Source organism: Xiphophorus couchianus, chromosome 11 (genome assembly GCF_001444195.1).
Source record: "Xiphophorus couchianus chromosome 11, X_couchianus-1.0, whole genome shotgun sequence".
Taxonomy (NCBI): domain Eukaryota; kingdom Metazoa; phylum Chordata; class Actinopteri; order Cyprinodontiformes; family Poeciliidae; genus Xiphophorus; species Xiphophorus couchianus.
In genome coordinates this window covers 25,940,216-25,954,542 of record NC_040238.1, presented here as the reverse complement: position 1 = coordinate 25,954,542, position 14,327 = coordinate 25,940,216, and the positions used below count along the sequence as shown (strand labels likewise).

The 14,327-nt window shown below is 39.0% G+C and overlaps 1 protein-coding gene across 15 annotated transcripts in view; it reads right to left on the bottom strand.

Moving 5' to 3' along the window:
- The window catches only part of auts2a (activator of transcription and developmental regulator AUTS2 a), a 343,424-nt gene that overhangs the window by 205,935 nt on the left and 123,162 nt on the right, over positions 1–14,327 (bottom strand). For all 15 annotated transcript variants that reach the window (XM_028032091.1, XM_028032089.1, XM_028032097.1 and 12 more), the window contains one exon: positions 5,034–5,135. In XM_028032091.1, coding sequence (XP_027887892.1) covers positions 5,034–5,135 — 102 coding nt within the window. The remainder of the gene's footprint in view (positions 1–5,033; positions 5,136–14,327) is intronic.

The following is a 14,327-nucleotide window of genomic DNA, read 5'->3' as shown; positions in this document are numbered from 1 at the left end:
TGACACCTGTGAAAATAAAATAAAAAACAATGCATATATTTGTTGTTGAGCTATTTAGTCTATTTAGTCGATCATTGAACAGAAAAAAATGTTTGAATTGAAAATGTTGCTTATTTTGTCGACATTTAGTTTAAGATTACAATCCAAATAATTGCACTTAATTAATAACACACCCTGCAACTAACTAAAATTTTAACCGAGTCCCACCACTAATTTGTAGGACACAGGTTGGTTGCGCTAAAAGACATGCATGCCGTACTTTCCAGATTTTTAAATTTTTTTTTTAAGTGAAGAGTTATGTATGATGTTGTTCCACTTCAAAGGTTTGTGCTGTTTTCTCACGTGAACTAAATTGACGCAAATGTGACAAAATGTAAGCAAGTTAAGATTGTGAATCCTTTTGCAAACCACCATAATACATGAAAGAAATGGAGCAGTTCTTCTGCGCAGCAGGAAGATTTGATCCTTTTTCAGATTTCACCATGTTCTCCTATAAGCCATGGGAACAGAGCGCTGCTCGAATGCACCGGCTTGCACCTCTTGTGATGTGTTAAGTGGGTTTTTACAGCATGGCTGGAGGGGACTTGTTCAAAAAACCTGTAGGGACCGGAGCTGAAGCCTCATACAGTCAGACTGTCTAAAGTGACATGCGGGTCTAAAAGTCTTTCTACATCCCAAGCGGCTTTCAGCAGCTCATCTGAAGGCTTGGCCATTCTCATGTGGGGTGTCTTGACCAGAGGAAGAAGAGGAAACTAGAAAGAAACTCCTCCTTTCTCCTGAGTCTCCAGAGTGGAGTAGATGTCAGATTAGGTAAAAGTGATTTAGGGGAAAAAAGAAAGACGTGTGTGACATGACAAACTATGATTTGTAGTTGTAATATACAAAAAGTGTGAAAAAGTAGTACTGAAAGGTATTGCATCATTGTATACATATTTCACGTATTTATTTGTCAAGGGTCAGTGAACGTATCTCAACATATATCATGTAAAACGTGACCATGTCAGCTAAAGTAAGCTAATTGTTTTTGCTAGTCCCTTTGCCAGCCTGTTCCTTTTAAGTTGTGATTTGAAGTGAAGTAATTTATTGAATATTAACATGAAGGTAACCAGAGACTGAGAGGAAACCAGAACAGGATGAAAACATCAACCAGTTGAAATATATCTGGATATAATCTATAGAACTAGCATCAACTCAGAGCAAATTAAAGCTAAATGCTGCCTCCTAAAAATCTAGTTACCAATATTATTAATCGCTGTAACCTATCTCTAATATTTGTAGGAGAACAAATTATGTACTGTATTAAACTAAATTAAATCAACATGTTCACAGAGGAAAAACAGTGATAATAATTCTGGCTGAAGAAGTTTTCAGTTACATAGAACTGACAGTAAATGCTTCATCATTCTCAGGCTCAGATTATTACGAGCATTCTGCAAAAGATATGCTTTACGCTCGACTCGTATTGGAATGCAGCTGCACCATCGCCACAAAAATCAGCAAGTATCATTTCAATTTCTGTTGTCAACATCAAATTACTTATTTCATTTCATGCCCAGTCAAGCACTGTAAAGCTACACGCAGAATCCGTTTTGCTTCAGTTGTTCGGCCATGTCTTCTTCAAAGACAAGCTCGCTTCCCGACTGGCAGCTTTAATTATGGCCAGATATCTGATCTCTTCGCTGTGTTTTCCACGCAAATTGAGGAGTAGAGACAGAAGGCCAGCTCCCAAAGTCCCAGGAGTCCGCTGGCCTTAAATCTCAGAATCTGGTGTAGGGACACACAGCTGCTCTATTCTCCTCATTGTTACCCTTCTGCATATTCATAAGGAATTCATGGATATACGTTTGCTTTTGTGCTATAAAGTTGAAATCAGTAATTTATGTACCCCTAATAAAAAGCAAAAAACCTGTTTCCCTTGTCTGACATTAAACCTGACTGAACTTTTCTGTTTTCCTGTTCAGTTAGGATTTAAAAAAATATATGTTTACTGATGCTTTAGAAGATTTTTCTAATAAACTTCTTAAAATTCATCCATTAAGATCACTGATGTAATAACTTGGGAAATCCTAGATAACGATATAATCGTATTGTGAAGATGTTGGCTAATGCTGGTATAAGGGTGTTATTATCTACAGTAAAACCACAGCCTATAGGCTGAAAGGCCATTCAGTAAGGAAGATGCCATAACTTCAAAAGTGAAATGGAAAAAAAAGCCAGATTACAGTTTTCAAATCCACTCATAAACAGAAATTAATTTGGAGGAAACTAAAAAAGTAAAAAAAGAACATCCCAAGAGATCAGCCACAAAGTTAAAGCTTGGGTACAAACTGACAATGATCCAAAATATCAGCAGTGGTTGAGGTCACTGAGGTAAATGTTTTGGAGTGGCCACCACTTAAGGAGTTTGTGGGGAAGAGCATAAAATGTGTTTCAGAGAGAGGAACGGGCCAAAAAACTATTGTGAAAAGTTTGTGGACGGAAACTAAAATCAGAGTTTGAAAGGTAATTCTACCAAACACTTAAAAAGATTTCAATAGTTGAAAAAACTAATTAGAAAAATATCCATCACTCAAGCTTTCAATGCATTTTAGTTGATAAACTATGATCTTAGATGGTTTCATTGCAACATAAACTGGTGGATTTTCCTACAAAATAAAGGGGGGAAAAAAGTCAGTTTCTCTGATAAAAACGTACTAAGTGTGGGTAAACTAACAGCTCTCAATAGAGACAAAAATCGAGTATGGTAATCCATGTTTTACTTTATCTGGATTCAGTGTGCTATTCCTGAAACAGGAAATGCTGCAGCAGAATCTACTGTTAGATTTGTTGTTGAAGCTCCAGCAGCTGGATTTTGCCATGTTTTCAGCGCTCTGCTTATGCAGCATGTCAGCCAGCATCAAAGAGGTAGGAGAGAGTCTGGGATTCAGGCTGGTTAGAGCTGTTTTACATAATAAATACATACAAGAACACATATACATGGTGCAAACAAGGAAGAAACATCACCAAGAGTCTTCAACCTTTTTGTATGAAATGATGATCTGGTCTCACAAGAACCACAACTAAAAAATGTTCTGTATATATACATTGGATCTCGTGGTCGTATTGTAACCAGAAATCCCTTTTCCCAGGATAGAAATGTGAAAAATATGATGGCTTTGTTACACAATTGCACCATTTCCAGTGAGTGATGACAAAGATACAACTTACCTTCTTTTCTGTGCAACATGGGAGAACGGCAACAGATTTTACAGTTTTATAAAAGTGTAGCAGAATTTGTAACAGCCGTCTTCCTATTACTGTTGATTATGTGCAGGCTGATGTGTTGTCTCGTGGAGTGTGGAAAAAAATTGGCAAAAAAAATATACCAAACCTACATTTTATAATAAATATGTGTTGCTATTTTTACAGGAACACATAGCTTCTAAGCTATTTTAATTCAGAATTCTTTGTAGATAAAAGAAATCTAATAATGTGGCTACGCAGGAATATGTTTACCTCGAAAATGTTTTTAGAATAATTTCACATATGTACAAGAAAATAACTGCTGAAATGTTGAAAACTCAAAAATTTGAGAAAAAACTGTAAAATTTTCATATTTAAAGTAATGCATTTAAGGTATTCAAAGATATTGTAAAGCCAGAGATTTGCATGATTGTGATTCTTCCTGCAGTACATCTCTCTGGACCCAGAAGATGTTCTGATGGATGAAAAGAGCCCAGAATGTTCCACTTACAGTGTGGAACATATCAAGATGCGCACTAGAAAACTTATGGCTTTTATTTATTTATTTTTTTTTTTAACTTAGTGTTAAAAAAACAAACAAAAAAAAAAACACTTGACATACAGTTTCATTTCCTACTTAATTTAAAAGTTTTAATTTAAGAGGGTTTTTTTCCCCCAGTGTAATAGTTTCAATATTGCAGATGTGTCTTTGAAAATGGAAAATGTAATTTCCTTCTTGAAAATTCATAACTTTTGGACATTTTAGAGAATAGGAGATTTTCTTCTTTTAAATATGTGACATTAGGGCTGGACAGGTATGGCTGAAAAACCTATCACAATGTAAGTAATAAGTAATTGAAATCAGTCGATTTCAATAATTGCTGACATCAATTGGTTTTTTTGTTTGTTTAATATTTCAAATACTGCCTAACTGGTAGAATGGCCTTTCCTGTTTTATTCAGTTTTCTCTTCACCTGTTCTTTATTTTTAAGCAGCCATGCAGCACGGTGGCGAAACCTGAAACTGCTGCTGCGCAAGTTACTCAACAGGTTGTTGCTAGGTAACCAGATATTGAGTTAGCTGAGGTCACCAGTCTTGTTTAGCTTGCTGTGAGTGGCTGAGTGGTAAAAGCCTTTCCTCTGCCTACATTTCCCAGATTTCTGTGCAGTTCTGGAAATATTCTTTATGTTGAATACTGTATATTCTATCAGAAGTTTTATCTATTATCGCACATCTATCGCCAGGGTTTTCCTATTACAAAACATTGTTAGTTTTTTTCCTCTCTCTCTTCTCTTGCCATTTCTTGTCTTTAACGGTCAACATGCTAACAACTTCAGTGAATAAAGTGACAAAGTCGTGGTTAAAAGAGTAAAAAAATTTGGACACTTTCTTTAGGATGAAACAACTTAAGTGTAAAAAATTTATATTTACTTTAATTGTGCTTTTCAATGTTTGCCTTTCTCATAGTTTGTGTTAAGGTATTGTTAATAATGTCTTCAAATAATTATTAGGCATATTTTTAAATTTCCTGCCAACATTAAACATGTTTTAAATCAAAAAAAACAATGGGCCTCTGGATGACTGCCTTTCCGCCCTCACCACCAGGCTTTCTGAAGGAAACCCTGCATCACGATATGTATTGTTATTGATTTATTGTCCAGTCCTATGTGAAATTAATCTAGAGAAATGAACTCCTCAATGGCCACATTATTTATTTTTTTCTTTGATCCACATATACGTACATCTGTCGTACATGCTTACATACGAGTGAGGTTGTGATTTTTTGGCAGCATGTCGGCTCAGGTACTCACATCTGTCAGTCTGTCTCTGGAGCTGCTCCTGATGGAAGGCTTGGACTCGCCGCTCGCACTCTCACTGTCGCTGTCCTTCCCGTTGTTCTGCCCAGGTTTCAGCTACAAAGACAAAAAAACCCCACACAAGGCAATCAAGGGTTAAAACTGTTAATATTGCATTCAGAATTATGTACATGCACAGCTCTGGCTCAGCAAGACGTCCCACAGAAGTCAGCTCATGAATATGGGAGAACTGGCAGGATCTGCAGCGCTGTCTCCGTAAATCTGTCATGTTTCCTGAGCCTGTTCAGTAGACGTCGCCGCGCTTGCCAACGATTGACGCCATCTGATCTCTCAGTATGCGACTCTTCTCGGCCCACGGAAAAGGGAACGGGGACAAAGACCCTCTGGAACCTTCAAACGGAGCCACTCTCCTTCCCGAGCAGACACCACATGCTGAGGCAGCAGGAGCCCGGCGAGTGCCATCATCGTCGCACGCTGTTCGAGATGTGGCTGAATGATGAGAAGGGAATTTAAAACAAAAACAGGGAAGGACCGGCCAATCTGGCAGCGTCTGCGGCCTCACACAGTCTGAGGAACGACGGCGAACTCTTGGGAGTGCAGGGTTCAGCAGGAGGACGTGGGGACTGGACTACAACTGATGGGCCAAATTCCTGGTTCTCGAGTTGGCTTTAGTACAAAGGACAGAAAATGCCTGCATTTTGAGACAGCAGTTGACAAATGTTTTACCACTTATAATGCCTTTCAAAACTACAGACTCAGTCAATAAATTAAAATAATATTTGAAATAATTGAAAACAATATTCTTTCAATAATTTTTTACATAATATGTAAAATAAATTTACATATTATTTGCTAAATAATATGGTGCTAAAATCCATATAATGTGCATCACCAAGTGAAACACTTTATATAAACTACACACAGAAGGATGTTTGAAAGCCTTTATTTCTATGAACTATGATCATATGAAAATATGACATTTAAAATTAGAATATAATATAGACTCAATATAAGTTTTTTTTAGAAAAACAGAAATGTGGGCTTTATGAAAAGTAGGTTTAATAACTTATTTTGAAAAGGCACTTTTAAGTTGAAAAACAAAATTCATTGGGATGTATTTTATAATTTATTGAATGTTGCTATGGATACCTCTGAGCCTTTCCACAACTACAAACGTTTCATGTTAAACTACAAACTGATATAAGTTTTATTGACAGTTTATGTAATTTGCAAACAGGAAGTAGTGAATAATGGTTGTCGGTTTGTCAACCATTATTGACAAACTGTCTCCAATCACCTTTCATTTGCTAATCTGGAGGCTGAAGTTTTTGCCCTTCTCCTGTACAAAATAGCCCAATCTCAGTCAAAATGCATGGAGAGCTTCTGTAAACACCAAAATACAAATTTCACCATGCATTTTTAATTGCCGTTAAGTGTGGACTACTTTGACTGGACCTTTTTAGTTACCATGAACATGCTTTGTGTGCTCCAGGCTCTAATGTATTATCCTCCTGTATTTCCTACTTTTCATCTTCTGTTGACTCTGATATACTTTCTTGTGCCTAAAGAATAAAAGCATCCCCACAGCATGATGTTGGCACCACCATGTTTGACAGTGATGTGCAGGGTGATGTACAGTGTTAGTTCTATATCACAAATATTGGCATGTGGGCCAAAAAAGTTCAGTTTAGGTCTTATCTGACCAGACCCCCTTCTTCTCCTCATAGCTTATGAGATTCAATTGCACTCAGACGGGTTCTTTTAACCAAGTAGGTGACATTTGGAGGCAATTACATTGGATTTTATTTAGCGGTATAGAACGAAATGGGGATAAATCCCAATGACAGCCAGAGTTTTCCAGATTTTTATTTGTAAAAAGTGTTGTGAACTATATTACTTTCCGTCCACTTTACAAACAAGCACCACTCAGTGTTGGTTTATTAGATAAATTCCTGGTTTGTGGCTGTAAATGTAAATGGGTTCAACGGATATAAATTGCATTGCAAAGCACTCTAATATTGGGAATCTAGAGTGCAATGTTACTCACACGGATCAGTAGAACCTCCCTTTCCGTCTTCTGCACAAAACAACCAAAGCAGTAGAGTGAGTGCGTTTGGACCGATGTGTGTTTTCACCTCTCCTTCACTAGTCTCCTTCTAGGTATCAGCAATAATTTAACATGATGAAAGGGCACGAGGCAGGGGAATACCAAAGGAACCCTTGAGCTGAGCAGATAATTAAAATGAAAATGTTCCCTTTTCTGTAGCCATTAGTGGTGTGAAAGGAATCCCATTCCTTGGGAGAACTGCATGATGGGTAGAGGACTGGTGGATTCACCAGAGTGTCGAATGTGATAAGAGAATCTCAGCACTGGGAATGCCTGACGGGCCCATTTTAATGTGTGTGAAAGTTTGAGAAGGCTTGTGATCATGAGTCCACATGGTGCAAAAAGCTTGGAAGGCGCGCTTTAAGACAAGAGTCCATGCAGAGAGGGAGGTCAAGCATTGTTCTGAGCTTCAGAAGCACTAAGTAGCTTCAATACAAGACATTCAACCAAAAACAGGTTATCTTTGTACTTGTAAAACTGCTTCACACTTTTCCTTTTTCTGATATTGTGGAGGATAAAATCTTAACGAGCTTTAAGTATATGTATCCCTATGATGTGATTCTGAAGTGAATAGTGCATGTCTGTTGAGATCAAGACTGTGATATTCTGATCATTCTACTGTCATGAAGGGGAACACTATTACTTTTGTAGTGACATCTCCATCTCAACTGTTTTTCTCTATTTCAGGAACAGCTGATTGATGGAAATTGACATTTTAATCCTCTATTTGAGTGTCTTGTGTTACAATATAGCAACACTTAAATAGTCCGTCTTTTTGACACAAAGACAGACATTGACGGGGCGGAGCCTCAAAGCGGCAACCCACTGATTGAAGGGCAAACTCCTACGACCGGCATTTGTTGCTCCAATAAATTGTAGTCTACCTATAGTTTTAGTAATGGCAACAGAAGAAATGAACAAAGTTGTTCAGTCTATGTCGGTCATGCTTCAAAATACTGATTACCCAATAGCCATCTTGTTCAGCTCAGTACTTCTCTCTTTGCAGAGGGCGATGGTTGTTTACAGTGCAGGCAATTTCGGGTAAGCTTCATAGCGTCAAACTGTCGCATTACATACATCACAGGTAAGCGTTTACCTCATCAGAGTCCACACCTTCAGGAAGCATTCGTTTCTCAAAAGCCGAGAGTCCATAACTTCCGTACGAAGCAAAGCGTAGAACAAGGGGCTGGTTTTTTATCAGGGTAGGGTAATGTGTGCTGAGGTGAATTTTTGTCACGACTTCACAAATATCACTTATGTGGTGATCCACTTGTGTATGCGACAATGTTGGACGTGTAGTAATGTGCAAGAGAGTTATTTTACTAAGACAACATGCCTTACAACGTCAATGAAAGGACAGGCAGACAAATAGTGCGACAGGGGTGTAAATGCCATTTTGTCCAAAGGGAAAAACGGGAACAATATCTCATCCAGCCTGGCCTCTGAACTGATCCATGAAGAAAGCACGAGGGATGCTGCCTGCGCCCCCAGTCTCAGGCTCCTTCATCAAAACACATTGACCTATAATATTTATTAACCAACCGGTGTCCCTGTTGACAACAATGAGTAGTGCGCGCCAGCACACTCATGCATTTATGAATGCGCGCAGACAAAGAAAAGCTGCTACCGACTGTTCCATCAAATATTCTCTGCCAGGAACTGAACTCATATGTGCTAGGCTTATAAAACATATAATCAAGTAAGTGTGGGGGTGGAGAGGGGAAGGGAGCGATATAGACATTTGTGTTTTATTAATCAATGTGGAATCAAACTAGGCTCTGCTGCAGAAAAACCACATAATCACACCATCTGTGTCTTGGTTTATCAGTGGGAAAGGAGTCCATGAAATCAGAAATCTCACATTTATTCAGCTGTATGTAATGTCTGAAGAACATGTCTAATAAAGACATTCCAATAAAGAGCGGCTCATCTTTCGGGGCTATTACATAGCTCAGGACCTGATTACACAGCTATTTGAAAACGTATCCCCCAGCTTGTTCCCTTTAATTTCCCCCTGAGCTCCTTTAAATTACTTCAGAGATTTTGTGCGTGTGTCCCCCCCCCCCCCCCTCCTTCATCTGTTCTCTCTCTCTCTTTTTTTTTTTAACTTCAGCTGATGGATTCATTTCTTTTTACGGTGTGATTAATGGATGTCTTAAGCAAATGGAGGGAATGGTGCTGGTCAGTACGATCAAACGGGGAAGCTGAAATTTAATGACCTGCTGCCTGGTGATAAATCTAAATGAGAAACCCCCATGTGGGGCCTTGGGGGGCCGTCTCTGTGACCTGATCTGGGATCATTTGATCACTCCCACTTGAAACAGCATGGAAGGCATACTTTTTACAGCCTTTTAAACTTAGTTTCAGTTTTAAACCTTCTGTAATGAACACCAGTGCACTTCACCGAGGTAAATTACGGTGGAGAGATCAGATGTGTGTAGGGACGCTGTGCACAAGAAGTAATGCAAAGGAAATCAAGTAGTAGGTTATTGAATTTAAAGGGAAACTTTAAATGCAAAAACTAATAAGAAACTTTGTGTATTCTTATTAGATGAAATTAGAAATAATACAGTTGAAAATAATAGTTTAATTTTATACTAATTAAATACAATAATGTGTTTAATTTACTATTAAGTGCATGGTAAATTTCCAGTTGTAATTCATCTATCCATCTAACAAAGTTAAATATTTCAAGCAGATACACTGACTAGGCCAAAAAATGATAACAGAAAATATTCTGGTAATATTTTCTTGAAGATTCAAGTAGCTGATTTGTAGTCATTGGATTTGTCAAGGTTAGACCTAAAAATTATGACTCTACGTGTCTCCAGTTTCTCATTAAGTGCTGCAGTATAATATAAGAAGAAATAAGAAAAGAAATATAAATACTTTTTGCCTGATTTCACATTTTTCACAGCGTTCCAAGTTTTAAAACTGTCTGAATTTAACAACCTTCTTACTATCTGCTAAAAGTATTTTATGGCCTAAATGAACATGCCTCAACATATTGACATTTATCATTTAAAACACCTCACTGATGCTGAAAAGAGCTAATAATGTCATTTATACTCAGTCACAGCTCAGCTTTGGTCAGAGCTGAAAACAGACCTATTTGTGGGTGCAATTTTACTTTTAAAGATGCAACCTCTGAGGTTGTAGTCATGACAACCTCACAGGTTGTAGTCATGAGGTAGTCACAAGTTGTGACTACAAGCCCATAATGCCTTGTAGTTTTGTCAATCCAATATCTAGTTATCATATTTAGATCTGGTTAGCATCACTTAAGTAAATGAATAAATAAATATAACCCCTGTGTAATTGCAGAAAAACAATAATAGCACAATCACAATCTTCAGCTGTTATAAAAAGGCTGTATAAGAAATATGACTTAAAAGAATTCATAATTTAATGCCTTCAAATTGGTCCTCTGTCTTTTTAAAAACTCCTGCGCTTTCTAAAACTTGCATAATGAGCTCAGCAGATCCCTATTTCCACCAGGTGTTTGCTAATTGCTGCTGGCTAGTCTGAAGGAGCTGAGTCAGAGAGCCACAAGGGAGGGCTGCTCTGTAAGGGCGGAAGCTCTGAAGCTGGGAAACTGCAGCTCCGAGTGGGAGCTGCGCCTTGAAGGCAGCAGTAGGTCCACCCAGGCATTTTGCACAGCTAAATGGTTGCCATGAGAGACTAAAGGGTTTCCCAAACATGCATGAAAGAATCAATTCAGGTATGTTTTGGATGAAGGAATAATCTTATAACAAACTGTAAAGACCAAAAAAGTCAGTTTTACATAATACTACACCTTTAAGTAATTTAAGTTAATATAAGCTTAAGTTTTCAGATATTAAAGCCTACGAAGGATCACTAAAACACATTTTTCAGGATTGCTGAGGAACATCAAGTAATACACATACAAAAAAAAAATCACATTTAAGGTACTAAAACTTTACATCAAATCCGCTATACTGCTATATAATGGGTTTCCTATGACATATCAGAGGACGGACAGTTCCTCTCCTACGAACTGCTGTTGATTCACCCATGCACTCTTATATTCACTCAGCCTATACAAAGATAAGATGACAGCTCTTTGCCCATCAGCGGGCCTTTCCTATCAGAATAAAATGTGCTACTATATGTACACACAGCACGAAAGCAATATTATTATGGCTACATGTAAAATCCTATCAGTACTTGATCCTGACACGCAAGCATTACAAACACACAGACCTGTAGAGTGTTCACATATAAACAAAACAACATGTCATAAAAAATACACATCCATAGTAGGGCTGGACAATAAATCAATAATATATATCACGATACACACATGATCAATATCGATACATAATGCATCTGATAGAATATTCAATATTTAATAGAATATTCACTGAACTCTGATACTTAACCGCACACCATTCTGGGAGATGTAGGCAGAGCAAAGGCTTTAGCTACTCAACCTCTCACGGCCAGCTAAGCAAGATGGGTGGCATCAACTGACTCACTCACTCACTGGTTACCTAGCGACAACCTATTGAGTAACTTGGCAGCAGCAGTTTTAGGTTTTGCCACCGTGCCTCATCGCTGCTTAAAAATAAACAATGGCGCAGAGTGAAACTGTGGATAAAACAGGAAATGTCACGCCATCAGCTTAGCAGTATTTCAGATATTTATAAAAACAACAAAAAATTCAATAATTATCAATATCAATAGTAATCGCTAAACTGATGTGAAACGCTTAAATATCGTGCTAAGTTTTTCAGCCATATTGTTGCATTGCGAGTAAAACAAAAGTCAAATAAGGCAATAATGTTCGTCCCAAATGATCACCGTTGTATGTTCTGAGACGAAAGGCAAAATGAAATATCTAATTTAGCAACGTTACCTTGAGAGGTGCTGTAAAACAGCTATTACAACATATTCCTGAGCATGTGGAGTCAATTATTTTCTCACTTACTGAAAAGTGCTCACCATTGCCATAGTGGAATTTTACAAGTGTATTGACCTATTCTCAAGGGCTGCACTACAGCCCCAATGCAATCAAGCACAAAAGTAGGCCTGCTAACATTTCGAACCACAAAGGCCTTTTTAAATGGAGTCGTACACAACCAATCTACAGCGGATACCCCGCCCTACCCCTCCTCCGCCTCTCGCCTTCATCCCACAGAGAAAAAAAAAAGGGGGAGAGAACTGGCCTCAGTTTTCTACTCTCCTCAGTGGGATTCTGCTGCCATCAGCTCCTGGTTTCCCTTAGTTACGCGCAACAGCAGCTGCGGAGCTCGGCGGTAATAAAACCTGGAACAATTTAACGGCTTTTATTGTTCTTCTGCGGCTTTCACAACAGCTAACCTGTCCTCGCAGGATCTGGCAGGAAGAATCCCCACTAGGGCAGCAATGAAAGAGGATCTCATTTACCTAAAAGCGCTTATAAATTTTTAATTTGCTCTAACAAGTAAATTAACAAGTCCCTCATTTGGGAAGTTTTATGGCTGCTTGCCACTAAGGGAGAACCATGAAAGTTTTATAGATAATCCACTGCTGAAGCTCTGCTGCTGCTAATAAATTGTGTTTCCAGCAGAACTGTCAGATCCCCTCAGCTTCTACCACACCACACCATGACTATTTTCCCTCATGCCGTCTTCAGAGGTCTTGCACACCAGCGAATGAGAGCTTAATGAGCGAACGGTTAAAAACGAACTTAAAGAATTTCTTTCGACTTTCTGCAGATGTTCTCCCTCGGCCTGAGGACAGAGCAATGCGAAACATTAGGACCGCATCAAGCGTTGCTAATTATGTCCCTGCCAGCCTCCACATCACATCAGCCTCACAGTGAGCCTCATCCACCAACACCACCTTAGGCTGGTTGACAACAGCAGTTGGAAACTGCTGGGCCTGTTTATCTCACAGCCGGCCTTATCTGACAAGACTAATGTGAAAATGGGAGCCGTGGGACAGTCAGGGCCTGCACAGGGGTTGACATTGGGCCCTATGTCATCTTTCTGACAGTGGCTGCGTGGGTGAGCCTACCAGCATGGCCCAATGGTGACCCTGCACTTTGCCCCTCCCTCCGTGGGCCCCCAAGGCCCAGCTGCTTTAACTTCCACAGACAGGCGCCCCGCCTGACGCTCTTGTCACCCATAACCCTTTCTGCCACCCTCGCTCACAGCCTGTCAGTGAGCATCAGTGCTTCGCTCGCACTGTTACAGATTTGTTTGCTGTTCCCTTAGTGCGGCAAAGAGGTCACAGAGCTCCAATTGTGATTATAACCCCAATTTAGCTTGTTTCATCTCTGTACTTGAACCATGGATGTCACATGGGCTGCTATCAGAGTCAAAATGTCAATTTAAAAGACTTAGGACCTGCTCTTAGCCTGGGGTATTGGTACTAGCCCTAGGAGTGGGCGATATGGACATTCTATTGCGATATTTTGTGTTATTATTGTGATAAAGATTGATTAAAAGAAAAACTATTTATTACTCATTGTTTAGGCAACTGTATGGCTGTGACTGCATGACACATCATTCATAGTTCTTGAGAAACATTTACATTTCATACTGTCAAACTGTTTTTTTTATTTACATTTTTTACATTATAAATTGTGAAAAAATCTTTTTTTTTTTACCCCTCCAGGGGGTCTTTTTTGTGGGCTCTAGTGTCCCTTATACGACAGTAGGCTGACAGGAAACTGGGAAGGAGAGTGGGGAAGACATGCGGCAAATATCGTCGGGTCCGGGCGTCGAACCCGCGACGGTCACGTCGAGGACTCAAGGCCTCCAAATATGGGTCGCGCTAACCACTACGCCACGCCCATAAATTGTGAAATTTATCATGATGACAGACCAAATTTCCCATAATGCCAAAAATAAATTCACATTTAATGTAAATGTTCTTTTTTGGCAATCACAATAAATGTGGGTAAAATGCGGGTAAAAATAACCAAAACAAACGCACATGTGTAGTGCTAGCGGGAAAAATGGCTCAGGGTCTTATTACCAAAGACAAAAGAGAAATCCTACAACCATTAGAATTGGATACCACTCCCTTTTTCGTTTACATTTTGTGAAAATGGAATGTGCGCTCAGTGCCTTCAAATAGAGATTTTCTCACTGTGTGAGTGAAAGCAAAACTTTCAGCAGATAACAGGAAGGCTGAACAGGGTCAGCAAAGCTGCTTTGTTTCAGTCTGTT